The sequence below is a fragment of the Euprymna scolopes genome, chromosome 10, assembly GCF_053919585.1.
Source record: "Euprymna scolopes isolate OS-2025 chromosome 10, ASM5391958v1, whole genome shotgun sequence".
Lineage (NCBI taxonomy): Eukaryota > Metazoa > Mollusca > Cephalopoda > Sepiida > Sepiolidae > Euprymna > Euprymna scolopes.
In genome coordinates, this window is record NC_136491.1 from 101095207 (window position 1) to 101109823 (window position 14617).

General features: G+C 30.7%; 1 protein-coding gene across 1 annotated transcript in view; it reads right to left on the minus strand.

The window, feature by feature from the left end:
* Positions 1–1421: 1421 nt before the first annotated feature.
* LOC145286179 (krev interaction trapped protein 1-like) overlaps positions 1422–14617 on the minus strand; it is an 80754-nt gene continuing 67558 nt past the window's right edge. Inside the window, exons 14-17 of the mRNA XM_080134969.1 lie at positions 13850–13970; positions 7320–7403; positions 4568–4639; positions 1422–1743 (exon numbers count right to left, since the gene is read on the minus strand). Of these exons, the coding sequence (XP_079991095.1) occupies positions 1543–1743; positions 4568–4639; positions 7320–7403; positions 13850–13970 (478 nt within the window). The 3' untranslated portion in view covers positions 1422–1542. The remainder of the gene's footprint in view (positions 1744–4567; positions 4640–7319; positions 7404–13849; positions 13971–14617) is intronic.

Consider the following 14617-nt stretch of genomic DNA (forward strand, 5'->3'; position numbering starts at 1 on the left):
CAGCATATCAACCCTTTTCCTGTTATTTAATCCCGAATCCAGTTATTTTGGAAACAGTTTTTATGCTTCAAGTGTTTTATCTCTTCAAATATTTATTTGTAGAGTTTGGTTTGGTTGTTTTGTCGCATATCAACCCTTTTCGGGTTATTTAATGCCGAATCCAGTTATTTTGGAAATAGTATTTATGTTGCATCCAGTTATTTTGTAGAAGGATTTTATTCTTCAAGCTCTTTATATCTTCAACCGCTAGTTTGTAGTGTTTGGTTAGGTTGATTTATAGTGGATTTCATCGTTTTTGTTCCCTGCCCTGCAGAACATGAATGGGAGAAGGAAAAGGGTTACAGTAGTAATGTTTGGTACATTTTAAGTTAGGAAACCAGTCAGAAAGTGGGAAGATAGAAAGAGAAAGGGGAAATGGGAAGAAGAAGAAAAAGGGGGAAAAGATGGGTTGTTTTTTTTTATTTTTCGTTTTGCAGAACCTAATTAAGTTTTGCAAAAGGGAGCAGAAAAACAAAAAGCATCAATGTTAGGTGCATTTTGTCTCAAGAAGCCAATATCTTCAGACAGCCTGATCTGGTAGCACCAGTCATTAAAAAAAGGAACAGCCCAATTTTAACCAAAGTTAACACTTTTATACAGCCTTACATTACAAGTGCATTTGAGAAGTTTTATCACCACACATGGAAAATGGCTCAGCGTATAAAATCAACAGTAAGTTATTTGATAAGACAAGGGCGGGTTCAAAATAAGTGTTTCTGTTTAGAGCACAACTGAACCATTGTACTTGACTTTTGCATTTTAAATTTTAATTTAAGTCATACAAAAAAAAAAAATAATTTCATAAAATCAACAGTAGGTCCTCTAAAGTGCAGTGTAGACGACAATGAATTGCAGACTAAGTTACTGTGGTGTGGCAGGCGACGTTTCCTCCCAGTGCACTATGGCGGGGTTCAGGCAATCGGTTGATTTGATTGACGAATGGACATTTCACTGATTTCAATGACAATAACAGTATTAAAAGTATGGAACATTCATTGATCCTCATTCAATCACAGGCAATGTCATCTCCCTGCTAGCTTGACAATATTTCTGAGATAAGCGATCGTTATTATTTATATCATTTTGCATGTTTCAGACTTTTTCCCTCAACTTGGCTGTTGTTATTTTTCAAGTTTTGACTGATGTACTCTGTGGTCTTCTCAAGCATGTTTTTGACATACTTGTAACCCTTTTTTCGTAGTAGTAACCTGTTGTAAATTGCAACCATAACTCTTGAATATTAAATATGCTTTCAAAATATACAAATCAGCTCCATCGAAATTGCATGAATGCATAACGTGGTTATCCAATTCAAATTTTGTTGGGCTAACTGTTCGCATTTCACCAACGACCAAGACAAGAACAAAATCTGAAACGTGGAATTACGTGAATAGTAAAAATCATAATTTTGATTTATTTTTGTTCCTTTTGAAATCTTCATACAATTTTTTTCTTTTATGAATTCATGAAGGTCGTGACCCTTGATGGTCAAAGAAAATGAATTTACTCGTTGTGTCCCATTCCGTTCCTGTCCTGCCAGTTGCTCATTTTCTTCATCAGATGATCGATGAGGCCAGCCACTTTTGTGTGCAACAAAATAGTTGTCTGCGACGATGACTTTAAGCGAATTTCTAGTCGATGGTTACTGTCCTCTGTCGGGTGATACCAGTTGATGTCACGATACATATGACTTTGATTCACGGCCTGAAAGAAAATTTATACAAAATAAATGAAAAAAGGAAAACAAAAAAAATTAACATTCCAAAACAATATTTTCTTATTTATTTATGGATGCAACTTACTCATCTCAAAGGATTCCAATAATAAAATAAAATAATATTTTCTTATTTAAAAAATTTTTCCCCTATTTCATGGCTGGTTATAAAAATTGGATGTCAAATGTCAAATGTCAATATTAAAAGAAAAAAAAAAAAAAAAACCAACAAAATGGTAGATTAGCTACTTAAAGTAAATACATTCCAGTTTTATGTCTTTTTTTAACATGTAAAACAAAACAATTATGACTTTTTTCACTTCACTTCTTTGAGTATAATGTCATGTTAAGAAGAATGGCGGTTGGAATAGACATCCCAAACTCCACGTGTTAAGAATGGCTTTCGGAATAGACACCACCAACTTCCTCATGTAAAGAACGGTTTTCAGGGTATACAACCTCCTTTTTTTGAAGGGGAGTGGAAAAATAATTCCTTCAAATTTAACCGTGATAATCGTTGTCAGCATATCTACCTGCAAATGCTAAAAAAAAGGGGGGGGGCACGGTCAGTAAGAGATAAGTAAATTTGTTTATCGCCCGTGCGTACAAATTTAGCAGCCAGTGAATTATAGTGCATAATACAGATCTTTATATCTTCATAAGTATTGTTTCCGCAAAATTTAAGAGATTTTCTTAGTCAGCATAGTCGAAAACCTAAATAGTTGTCATTCTAAAGAAATTTGTGAAGGTGGACCTAATTTACCCCCCCCCACACACACACACAAGAAAAAAAGGTAATGTGTGTGAAATCCCGAAAATCAGTCCGGAAAACAAAATTAAATAAAATACTCCACAGAAATCAAAACTGGTGAAAACACAATTATATAATAAATAATTGATTCCCTATGTGATGAAATTTACATTAAAAAAAAAATTAGTAATTGTGCATAAAACCAGACCCTAACTTTCAAACATGCCGACAGGTCTGTCAGTTGAGGTATAGAAGCACAAAATAGATACAATACTTCCGCTATTCTTATTTATATTACTTATATATTTGGGCCGCAGTGTTTGAAAAGTAGGGTCTGGTTTTATGTAAAATTACCCAGTTTTTATTTTCTCTCTCTCTCTCTCTCTCTCTCTCTCTCTCTCTATCTGTATATATTCTTCCCAACTCTCTCTCGCTCTCTACTATCTCTCTCTCATAGTCATACGCCTATGCAGACAAGTAACATGATTGAAATCTAGCTAATCGTGGGAAATATGTAATTTAAATCGTCTACATTAAAAGTAAATGTAAAAAAAAGAAAGTATAAAAAAGATTTAAAAAAAAAAGAAGCCCTCTTACAAAACAAAGTAAAAGAAAACAAAAAATAGCATCGTGTAAGGTTCGCTAAGCCGCTCTGAAATCGAAAATAAACAATATTTTTTTTCAGGGTTTGTTTGGGGGGGGGGGTGGGAGGGCGAGGTAGTGGTGTGTTTTAATGTGTCCATAGAGAATTGTAAGATTATCAGTATTTAATTTTCTGTTTATGAGCAGTTATTATGTTTGTATTTGGTATATTTATTTCAAATGATTGACTCTTGTAGAGAGTGCCACCATATTTGAAGAGTTCTGGAGCATTCGTTTATGTACTAAAATGTAGATTCCAGAATAATTGAATTGTCAGCTCTCAGCCAATGAGAATGAGCAGAATTTGAGAAGGGAGAATTTATTATTTTTGAATCGGGAAATGGAAAGATTATGTTATGTCTATGAGTTTATGATCCAGTTATTAAGGGGGCAAGCACAATATAGAATGTGTATATTCCCTCACGGTCTTGACTAGGGACGGTAGAAGGACTTAATATTTAGGAGGAAAAATAGGAACTACTTTCTCTAAAAATGCTGCGATTTTAATGGTGTTGCTCCTAGGATGATATGTAAGATTTTATTATAACAACTAAAATGTTGTTCTAAAGTTACATAAGATAGTGGCTTATAGTCTAGACATAACAAATTTGTATGTGGCGTCTGTTGTTGTAAACCTATGGTACTTTGGTTCATCTGTTGTGGTAAACCATATATTAGGTTTAATATAAGAATTGTCTCTATAGTAATAACATGTAATATGCATGAATTAAAATATCATATTTAAGTGTATCTTATGACCGGGCTATGCCATGCGGCCTGCTAGTGTGTGTGTGTATATATATATATATCACACACACACACAACTTTAAGGGCATTTATTAAGTCACCCTGTGTGGACTTCTGATTTTAACCGCCTATTTGTCCAAAACATTAGCATGTCCAGTGTCGTGGCCATGTAAATTTGTTTATAGTAATAAAAATGTGTGTATGTGTGAGAAAACTGACAGCAATGTAGTATACTACATATGAAGTGACATATGAACAAAGACAGCATTTAAATTACAAATGTTTGTGTATCCATTTATTTTATAAAAAAAAAAAAAACTTTTGCATATGAATTGGTAAATACGGACTTATTGTTAACTATGACCAGGATGGTAAAATGTCTTTGATAATTTCGAGAGATATCTCTCATTTTCAAAAAGAAAACAAACCAAAAATATGCCACAAAAACAGAACAAATACAAATTCAAGATAGCTGTACGACAGACGAATAACGAAGACTGTGAATTTGTTTTAATTTATTTTTATTATGAAAGTTTTTTGTTATTTTTTTAATATTATTTTGATATTTAAACACATGTACATATATACAAGAACACAAATATATATATATATATATTTTTATGGATCAACTATTTTAATTAATTTTACTTTATATATTAGATATAGATACTTACTTTATTTGTAGTGTTTATCAAATGAATCCCAAGGCCGTTCACGCCGATATGACAAAGCGTTTGTTGATTGGGCTGAAAAAATAAAAAATAAAAAGATTAACAGAAAAAGGAAGATAAAACATCAATTCAATTGTGGCATAGGGATCTTTGAAATATCTCATCCTTTTCATTTGGATTTCACTTAAATTTTGGATAAAATTTGCTGTTAGCCGTAAATTGCATTAAATAAATTTATAATTTAAAATCTTGAGATATTACATGACTACCAAACTTTAATTCAATGCTGAAATTTTTCGCAGCCATTTTTTTTCCTAAAAAGTATAAGTAAAAGGTTACTTAAAAGATATATGCCCCCACATCTCCAAACACAAATTTGTAGCAATCTTTTTACAAAAAAAAAAAAAAATGAAAAAAAAAAAAAAATGAAATTTAAAACCAAAACTAAAAGAGTTTGTATTATTCATATGATTTGGACTATTACTCTCACCTTGGTGGTTACGGTCACAATGTTTCGGTTGATGTAACTTCCCATTTTCTTTGAGTGCATGTTTTGAATTTGATGATGATTTTTACTCTTGTCGATGTAGTATCTTTTTTTTTTTTTTTTTACTCTTGTTAACCTCAAACAAGGCATATTGCCATGTAGGAGTAAAGGGCTACTATTTGGGACCATGTCTACAGGAGACTATGTAAGGAGATGAGCGAGATGACTGTTCAAATTAAATTTAAACTTCTGCATGTTAGTACAGTCAGGGAAGAAAAGAAGCAGGGGAAAAATTCCAAAATGTAGCAGCCCAGGGTAAAAAATTATTAGAATAAAAGGCTTTCCATTTTCTAGGGACCTATACAGTGATGGGGTGAGATTTTGCTGCTAGACACATTTGTCAGCACTATGTACGTGTAGAGGGTACAAGTACAATGAATTCATCATAGCACATTCCATTAAAATAATTGTAAAACAGGCATATGGAGGCAACATTGCAGTGATGGGACATAGGTGGAGCTTGGTTGATCATGTGGGGACCTACTAGATTGGAAACTCTTTTTGGGACTGTCTAAAAACGTCTTTATATTGAACTCAAGAACCTATACACAATTTCAAACCGAACCCTTTATTTAATTCATGGAAATGGATTATTAGCCTCCTGCCAGCCATGACTGGGTAGAAATGCTAACCAATTGTTATTCTTAGTTATTATGGACTATAGTACAGATTGAACCTTCAACCTAAAAAACAAAAAAAACCTGTCACTTAGAACTGAATGTGTATCAGCACTATTATCCGTTGCACTACAGATCCTTCAGAATTAAATAAAAGTTTCAGTGTGAAAGTCCGTATAGATTTCAGAATTTGAAAAGATGTGCTTGAAGGTTCGAGGTTACATTGGCGAAAATGCTGTGAAAAACTCTTAGGATGATGACAGTGGTAGGGAAATGGATAAATGCATTAGTAGTAGGAAGAGGTTAGAGTATGCCGAGAAGTAGTTTCATTTTTAATTAATGGTATCTTTGGACAGAGAAATATTTAAAAAGAAGTTATATTTTGTTGCCAGAAGGTTTTAAAGAGGATTCTTACGGTTAAATTTATAAACCTGGAATTATGTCGGAGTTGGACATCAAGACACTAACAACAATTATTATTAGCATAAAAACCTCTTTTACTGATGTTGATGTGGGACAAACTTTGGAACTTTTCAGATGACTGATGGTGGGTGCTGTGGCCGTACAAGTCGAAGCCCTGATATTTTGTCAGACTATTTTAAAAATATGTTGTGTCTCCATTGAGTTTTCCACCAAGATTAACTGCCCTTTACCCATCACTCTCTCAATTGATAATGTTTAACATTATGTCCAGTTGCTTCATTGGCTTTTGCTTCACAAAAACTCAGCAGTTGATTGCTTGACCCCTTGACTGGAAAATTTCCTGTTTTCTAACATCGCAGTAACAAATAGTAGCAGATGTACCCCTATCGATATTTTTGCATCCTTCCATCATACCTTCTAGACATACTTTGCTTACACCTACTACTATTTTATGACCTTTACCACAGATTGATTAGAAGTGATGGTTATCATTTTAAAGTTTTTTATCCTCATGTTCCAAGGGTTGCAGAATGGAGGTCCAGAGACAATTATTGTAAAAGCAGTAAAGAAGACTCATTTATACGATTATTTTGTGCATGAGATTTAGAAGAGCAGTGGTTTTTGTTGGGTGTTTATGTCAATGTATGTATCAACTATTTTTGGGTTATTTAATGCTGAATCCAATAATTTTGGAAAAAGGTTTTATGCATCAAGTTCTTAATATCTTAAAAAAAAATGCAGAAAAATCTTTATGATGTACATGCCCATCACAGAACGAAGATGTCATATTCCAAAAATCATATAAATTGATCAACTGGTTTTATTTTTAACTAACAAAATCAAATTTCATGAGTAAACAAAAGGGAACTGTTTTGCGTCACTATCTTAAAAAAAAAAAAGAAAAAAGGAAGATAAGTCCACAATAATTAAAACTTTTGAAATCAGTCTTGTAATGCTAACGATTTCATATTAATCACTTTAAATTGTTCAGAAATGTTTTTTTTTAGAAAAATAAAACTAGTTGATTAATTTACATAATTTTTGGAATATGACATTTTTGTTCAGTGAAGAGTGTGTACATCATAAAGATTTTTCTGTAGTTTTGTTTTTTAATTAGGTTGATTTATAAATAAGAACTTAACTTTTTGCAAAATGGCAGATGACTTACCCGTAACTGGAGGGTTCCGTTGAAAAATGCTGAACCATAAACTTGTAATGATTGGCATTTTCTTATAAACTGCAATTTGAGAGTCTTAAATAAAAAGATAAATTTGAAGATAAAAATTAAACATTATTATGTTCTTGAATTTTTAAAATAAAGATTGATTATTCATATTATTTGGATTTTTCAGACTACTGTTCTCATCTTGAGTGTTATTCACACAATGTTTCGATCGATGTAACCCCCCGACTTTCTTCAGGTTTATCACGAAGCTCTACAGAATTTTGAACAATATCATTATGAGACCAATGTCTGTATGTCTGTCTTAGCGTTTCTATATAATTGTCTAAAATTGCAACCTATTTAAACATTTGTATTCAATTAATGGAATGATCAAATTATACCTTTGTAGCAGTTATATAATTACTAGCTTGTTCTCTTGGAGTGATTGATAGTTTGTTCAGTAATAACATATTTTGTGTGGAAAGCACTTCCACTCAAATATTTTCTTCTTTTTTTTTTTTTTTTCAACAGTTAGTGTTTAAACGTCAACGTGACAAGGTGTCATATTTCTGTCTCAGCCTTAACTATGACTTGGGCTAGACAAGATGAATAACTCAGACTCAAACTCAATTTTTACATTGTACATGCATATCTACTGACTCAATACATTTTCATATTCTTGTTTGCGTAACTCTTTCTCTGTTCAGTTGATGAAACTGTATGAATAAAACTGATTCAAATTGTAGAAATTAGTCCTTATAACTAAACTAGGTATGGGCAAAATGAATGCCGATGCTCAAAATGTATAAACATTTTGACCCCTCCCTTTACTTAAAAAAAAATCACCAAAAATCAAGAAATTAACCAATTTTAATGAAATTTTCAGTATTTATCAAATAATGATCGCGGAATATAATTAACTAATTATTTTTAATTAAATCTTAGTGAAAATGTATTCTTTTGTTTAAACAAAAAATACCTTTACCAAAGTTATGGTTTTCAGTAGTAAATAAAAAATGCAAGACTTTATTTTTGCTTTTTTTATATAAATAAAGCATCATAATTTTTAATAAACATAAAATAATTTTTATAGGAACATTACGAAAAAAGCCCCGAAATCCGTATTAATGAATTCCATATAACTCGAAGAAAAATGAATTTCTCGAACTATCGATATTACCATTGAATTAAGCATTGCTGATTTAATATTTTCACACAAAAAAATTATAACTGCAAAAAATATGTTTTCTTTTTTTTTAAATTATGAGTTTCGCATAATTTTTATATGCAAGATTTTAATAATTTCCTTTCTCGCAAGAATGTAAAACTTTCTGCATATAATATTTTTTATATAATATTGAACAATATTAAAAAAAAAAATTCATTTAAGAACAGGAACATAGAAAAATAATTAAATTAAAAAATGCAAAAATTAATACAAAGGTTCAGAAAAGAAATGTACGGATGCACGACTGGGAAAAAAAAGAACTTCCTTTTTAATTACACGACGTCATTTTCACAGTCTTTTGACTGCCTGAAATTTTGGGCCATTGTAATTTTCGTGTTTACAAAATTTTAGTTTGTTGCGTTTTGCGAATGCCAAAAATCACTCGGTTTTTGGGCTAATTAATTTGTTTTGTACAAACAAGGTGTTTTTAAAATTTTTTTTTAATTATTATTATTATTGAATTTTAATTAATTCAATATCTTAGGATTTTACTTTACTAAGTATCTTTGAAATAGACCCAGAAAACTAATATTTATCTTTTAAAGGATTTTTACAATGAATTTATTTAACTTCAAAATTTAGCTGAATTGAGTAGCTTGCCCTGAAAACATTTTCATAACTTTTTTTTTCACATGTACAAATATTTTTTTCCTTTTGGAAATTAGGTTTAGTCCTTAATCTTTTAAATACAATCAAAAAGTAGTCAGAAACCTACAAAAAAATTATGATAAATCGGCTTTCAAAACTAGGTCCCCCATTTTTGTCTGTCCATTTTTGCCCGTACCTAAACTAAACTATTGCAATCCATTTTTCTTCCTGCAAGACCACACGATGGTTATAGTCAGCTAACATACTTCCTAATTTCTGGCGTGGCTTCTACTGGAAGTGATGACAAGGCAAATCAGTTCCTTCACTTTTATTGTTCTTCACTATTTCTATTGTGAAATGATTTATTGAAATAAAATATAAGAAAATGACAATATTAAAAAGCATACAATAAAAATTAACAAAATTATAAAAAGATAAAAATAATGCAATTAGTCATTATTTGCACTTTTAATAACAAAATTAAAAATATAAAAGTTTTTATTTTATTTGAAATTTTAAAAGAAATATGTTTATGAAATTATAAAAAAATTTTTTTTTAATTTTAAAGTTTTTTATATGAATTTATAGAATAAATGTGTTTATGAAAGTATAAAAAAAATCAATAAACTAAAATAACAAATGAAATTATTGAAATAAAAATAATAAACTTTACATCATAAAAACATGTCTCCAATCTATATATCTATAAAAGAGAAATTGCCTGTGTCTGTGTATGTACATTTTCCTACCAAACTACTATATCAATTTTCAGTCCACAGACTCGAGATTTGACATAAAGGGTATTGAGATTTGGGAAAATCTTTTAATCAGTTTTTGGCCAGATATTTGGCTGTAAAGGGGTCACAGTTCAACGATTTGACCCTTGAAAACTCTATCAAACTCCTTTGCCAATTTTGGGTATAAACACTTGAAATTTTAGCTGTAGGTTACTTAGACATGGATCAAACTTTTTAATTTGATTTGAGCCTAAAACAATAAATGTTAAAGGGTCAAAATTGGGGTCAAAGTTAAATTGACCTCTGCAATCTACCAAATTACTTAGCCAATTTTTTGTCTAAACATTTGAAATGGTACATAAAGTGTTTTCAGGCATAGGGCAAGCTTTTTAATTGGGTTTTGATTGAAAATTTGGCTGCCAAGGGGTCAAAGTTCAAAAGATTTGACCTTTGCGATTTCTAGCAAACTATTCAGCCAATTTTGGGTTTAAACATTTGAAATGTTACATAAATGGTATTCAAACATGCAGCAAGCTTTTTAATCAGTTTTTGGGCGAAAATTTGGTTGCCAAGCGGTCAAAGTTAAAAGAGTTGACCTTTGCAGACTCTACCAAACCCCTCTGCCAATTTTGGGTCTAAACACTTGGAATTTTAGATGTAGGTCACCTGGACATGAGTCAAACTTTTTAATATATATATACACATATGCACATAAAGTTATGAACAGTACATAGGGCCCGAGCAAAGCCAGGCTGAACTGCTAGTATATAATATTCCCAAAAGATTTTAAAAAGCGTTTTCAATAATTCTTTAAAACAAAAAAAAGTGCAAAAAGTGTTTTCAATAATGAAAAAAACAAAAAATAAAACTAATTTCAATAGACTGAAAAACTTTTCAATGATTATTAAATAAAAAAGAATGACCAGAAAAATGTAATAAAAAAAAAAGTACATGCACAGGAGGAGATATAGGTATTAGAGAAAAAGTGAAGGAACCTTGGCAATACTTCTGGTAGCAGCTCTACCGGAAGTTAGGAAGTACATTAGCTGACTATAACCGCAGAAGATAGATATCTATACAGCAATCTTTTACTTTATACAACAGGACCTCTCTCCACACACACACACATATATTATATCGGACATTTAAATATCATTCAGCCTCAATTTTCAATCCCTGAGGACATGCCAGGTGTTATCTTAACATGACACAAAAGAATAAAAAAGAAAAACTGTATTTCCTGAAGCAGAATATTTTATTATTCGAAAATTTGAAAAAACTGAATTCAATTTTAATAGATATGCTTATTAAAATTAATTTTGCACTTGTCTGGTATTTTCGACCATTAAATTTTAAATTATATATATATATATATATATATATATATATATAAGGAAAATTGGATTTAAATTCTGTAAAATTTATAACAAATTTATTTTTCGATAAGGAAAATAAAATTTTAAAAGTTTTTCCTTATTCCATGCAGTTCAATGAATGGATCATATCCTCAGAGGAAATGTAGTTAGCAAAATAATATTTACAGGTAGTCTATATATTTAGCTTATTAGCACATCAATTGAAAACTAAAATTTTGAAAACATATTTGATTGAAGACTGATAAGATACTGAAAGGAATAGATTAAAAGGATATATTAAAAGAAGTTCAGGCTTGATGAAGAAAAGTTAAAAATAGTGTCATCCTAATATTACACTTGCTTTAAGTTTACAGAATTATTCAGTTTGTAAACTGAAATTATTTTTTCTTGTGTGTGTATTTATATATATAAATTTAACTTAAATCATCTGACAATATAGATGGATAATTTTATCCTGTCTATTGAAACAACTTGTAATGAATTGAATTAATACACTTGAGGTTGTAATAAAAAAAAAAACATTATATATATATATATATATATATATATATATATATATATGAATAAAACTTTAAGAAAAATTCAACAAAACAAAAAAAGAACATTATTTATATTAATTTATTTTATTGCGGACTATTATTCTCACCTTAATTAGTTGTTGTTTCACAACGTTTTGGAGCCTGTGGCACAGTTGATAGAGACGTTGAATCTCTACGGTTCCAGATGAGCATTGTCTGAAGATAGCAGTTTCAATCCTACACAAAGCCGGCCAGAGGCCCACTTGGCCAAAACATGGTGAGACGACACCAACTACAGATGACAGTGATTGCTGAAAATGCAGTTACGAGATTCGAAGTTCCTATCTGTCGCGGTTACCACCTGACGAAGGCCAGAGGAATAGTTGGTCGAAACGTTGTGAAACAACAACTAATAAAAATGAGAATAATAGTCCGCAATAAAATAAATTAATATAAAAAAGAACAGTATGTATTTCTTGGCTGTTAACTAATAATAAAGTAAAGTCAGTATCTTTCTTGAGTTTAGTTATTGATAGCTTTTTTACCTACAAAATCAATATTTGAGTCTGGTCCACAAGTTCTTTTAATGAATTGTTGCTTATGTTTGTTAAAAACAATAAACTGTAATTCGATTTAATTCATTTCAGAAAATACTTTGATCAGGTCAGAATAATTTTCATACTGATGCCATCTTAAAATGAAATTCCATATAAAATCATCCAGAAATTTAGGATTTTGAACTCTATATCCACAGATTTTGTTGTAACTTGCAGCACAAATAGACATCATAAAAACTATAAAATCCTAAAATTTTGAGCATGTAACTTCACACGGTTTCCAATTTAGAGCGTTTTCTGTTTTGTGTAAATCGTGCAAGACGTCACCTAGGAAATAGTTTAATAATTACATTTTCTTGAATATATGCATTTTAGAACATGATGTAAGCCTGAAAATTCACTTGAGTAATTTTTTTGACTTCTACGTGATATTATCAGATTTTAGAATGTTTCACACATGTGCACCAATATAGGTAAAAAAAAAAAAAATGATGTGGCTGATATGGTACTGGAGTTTTGTCTTTCGTACATTCATACAGACATCATGAAGCACTTCTGGATCAAAAATGGTAACACATCCTTGTTTTTTTTCATCCACAGTGTCTATTTAAAGTTACATGGTTTTTGTAAGCGTTCAGAATTGAGAGAAACAAGTTTAGGTATGTGAGATGAAGTTGGAGAGACCATCTAAATTTATAAAAAAAATTCAGATTGAAATAAAAGTTAAATATTTTTTTCATGGAAATTGCTTGAGACAAGGCATGAAACTACTTTATATAAGTAGCTAAGAAGAACGAAAGATGATTATTTCAAAGACAGGAGATGCCTATTGAGCTTAGTCTTGCAAAGACCAAGACTGTAGGTAGAAGGAAAACAATGAGCAGGAAGAGAGTTCCAACACTTTGCATGTCCTTGGAAAGAAGCTACTAGAATAGGTAGCTATATTACAATAATGGATTAAAACACATTGATGGAGATCACTACACCAACGAGTCAAACGAGCTGGAACAAAGGAAGCAAGGAATAGGTCAGACAATTCTGAAGAACACATGCCATAATAGTATTTGTAGAAAAGACTGAGACTAGCAACATCACGTCTGTGTGAAAGAAGTTGCAGTAAAGAAGAAAGATTGGGTCCAGTCAAATTACAGATACGTTTCTGCAATTTATCAAGAACCTTCAAATGGGACACAGATTAACCAGCCCAAATATGACAACAGTACTCCATATATGGTCTGATAGTAGATTTGTAGAGATAGTGAATAGCTTCAAGTGTGAGAAAGTGTTTAGAGAGAACCGATTTTATGAGAAACAAAAAGAGCAATGTATTGAATATATGGACTCCAAGAAAGATTTGAAGGTAAAGGTAAGTTGCAACAAAATCTGTGGATATGGATGATTTGATATGGAATTATCCTTATGTCCATTTAAAACAATAACCAATAAAAAAAGAAAGAAAAGAAAATAGTCATTCTTAATACCATGTCCATTCAATTTTTCTTATCTTTTTCCAAGAAATGCTTACTTACCTGCATATCGAGTGACCGTTCTTCGAGAAGCAATTTGTATTGAGCAATAATTTCCTTCACCCAATTTGTGCCTCGAATATGTAACTTAACAGTAGGAACGAATTTGGACAAATTTGCTGAACTGCAAAACAATGAAATAAAATACTTAAATATTATATGTACATATAAAAGTGGTGAATATGGAAAAAGTATAACCTATTAAATTTTTTGATGGTGTCATAGGTATAGTGAGAGTAGATGGAAGTGAGAAGGTGAAACCTCCTTTCCCTTCCTCTAAATCTAGGAATCAAATATTTGCTGCATATAAGGCGAGCGACTTCTTTGTAGTAAGGGAGGAGAATTGCGTTGCTCCAATTTTGGGTATTTTTAGTATATATACATATATAATATTTTTGCAAAAATCAAGACAACAAAATATAAAACGAGAACATGATATTGTGTATTTTTCTTATGCGTTACAATTGTTTCATAACCATTTGGACAATTTTAAATATATCATTTAAAAATATTCCAAAATAGCTACTCTTCAGATGGCAAAATACACTAGTTATACATATATGAATACATTCATAATCTCTATTTTAAGAGATCAAGCAGTTGGACCTACCTCCACACCACCCTTATATTTTCTTTTTCATTTTTCAGTAGCCTTCGTATTTCTACTTTTTAAATATTTCAGAAAATTATTTATTATTACACATCTTTTGTATGATTTTTTTTTATTTTAATAATTATTAAAATTTACCGTTATCCCATTCTGGCTATGCC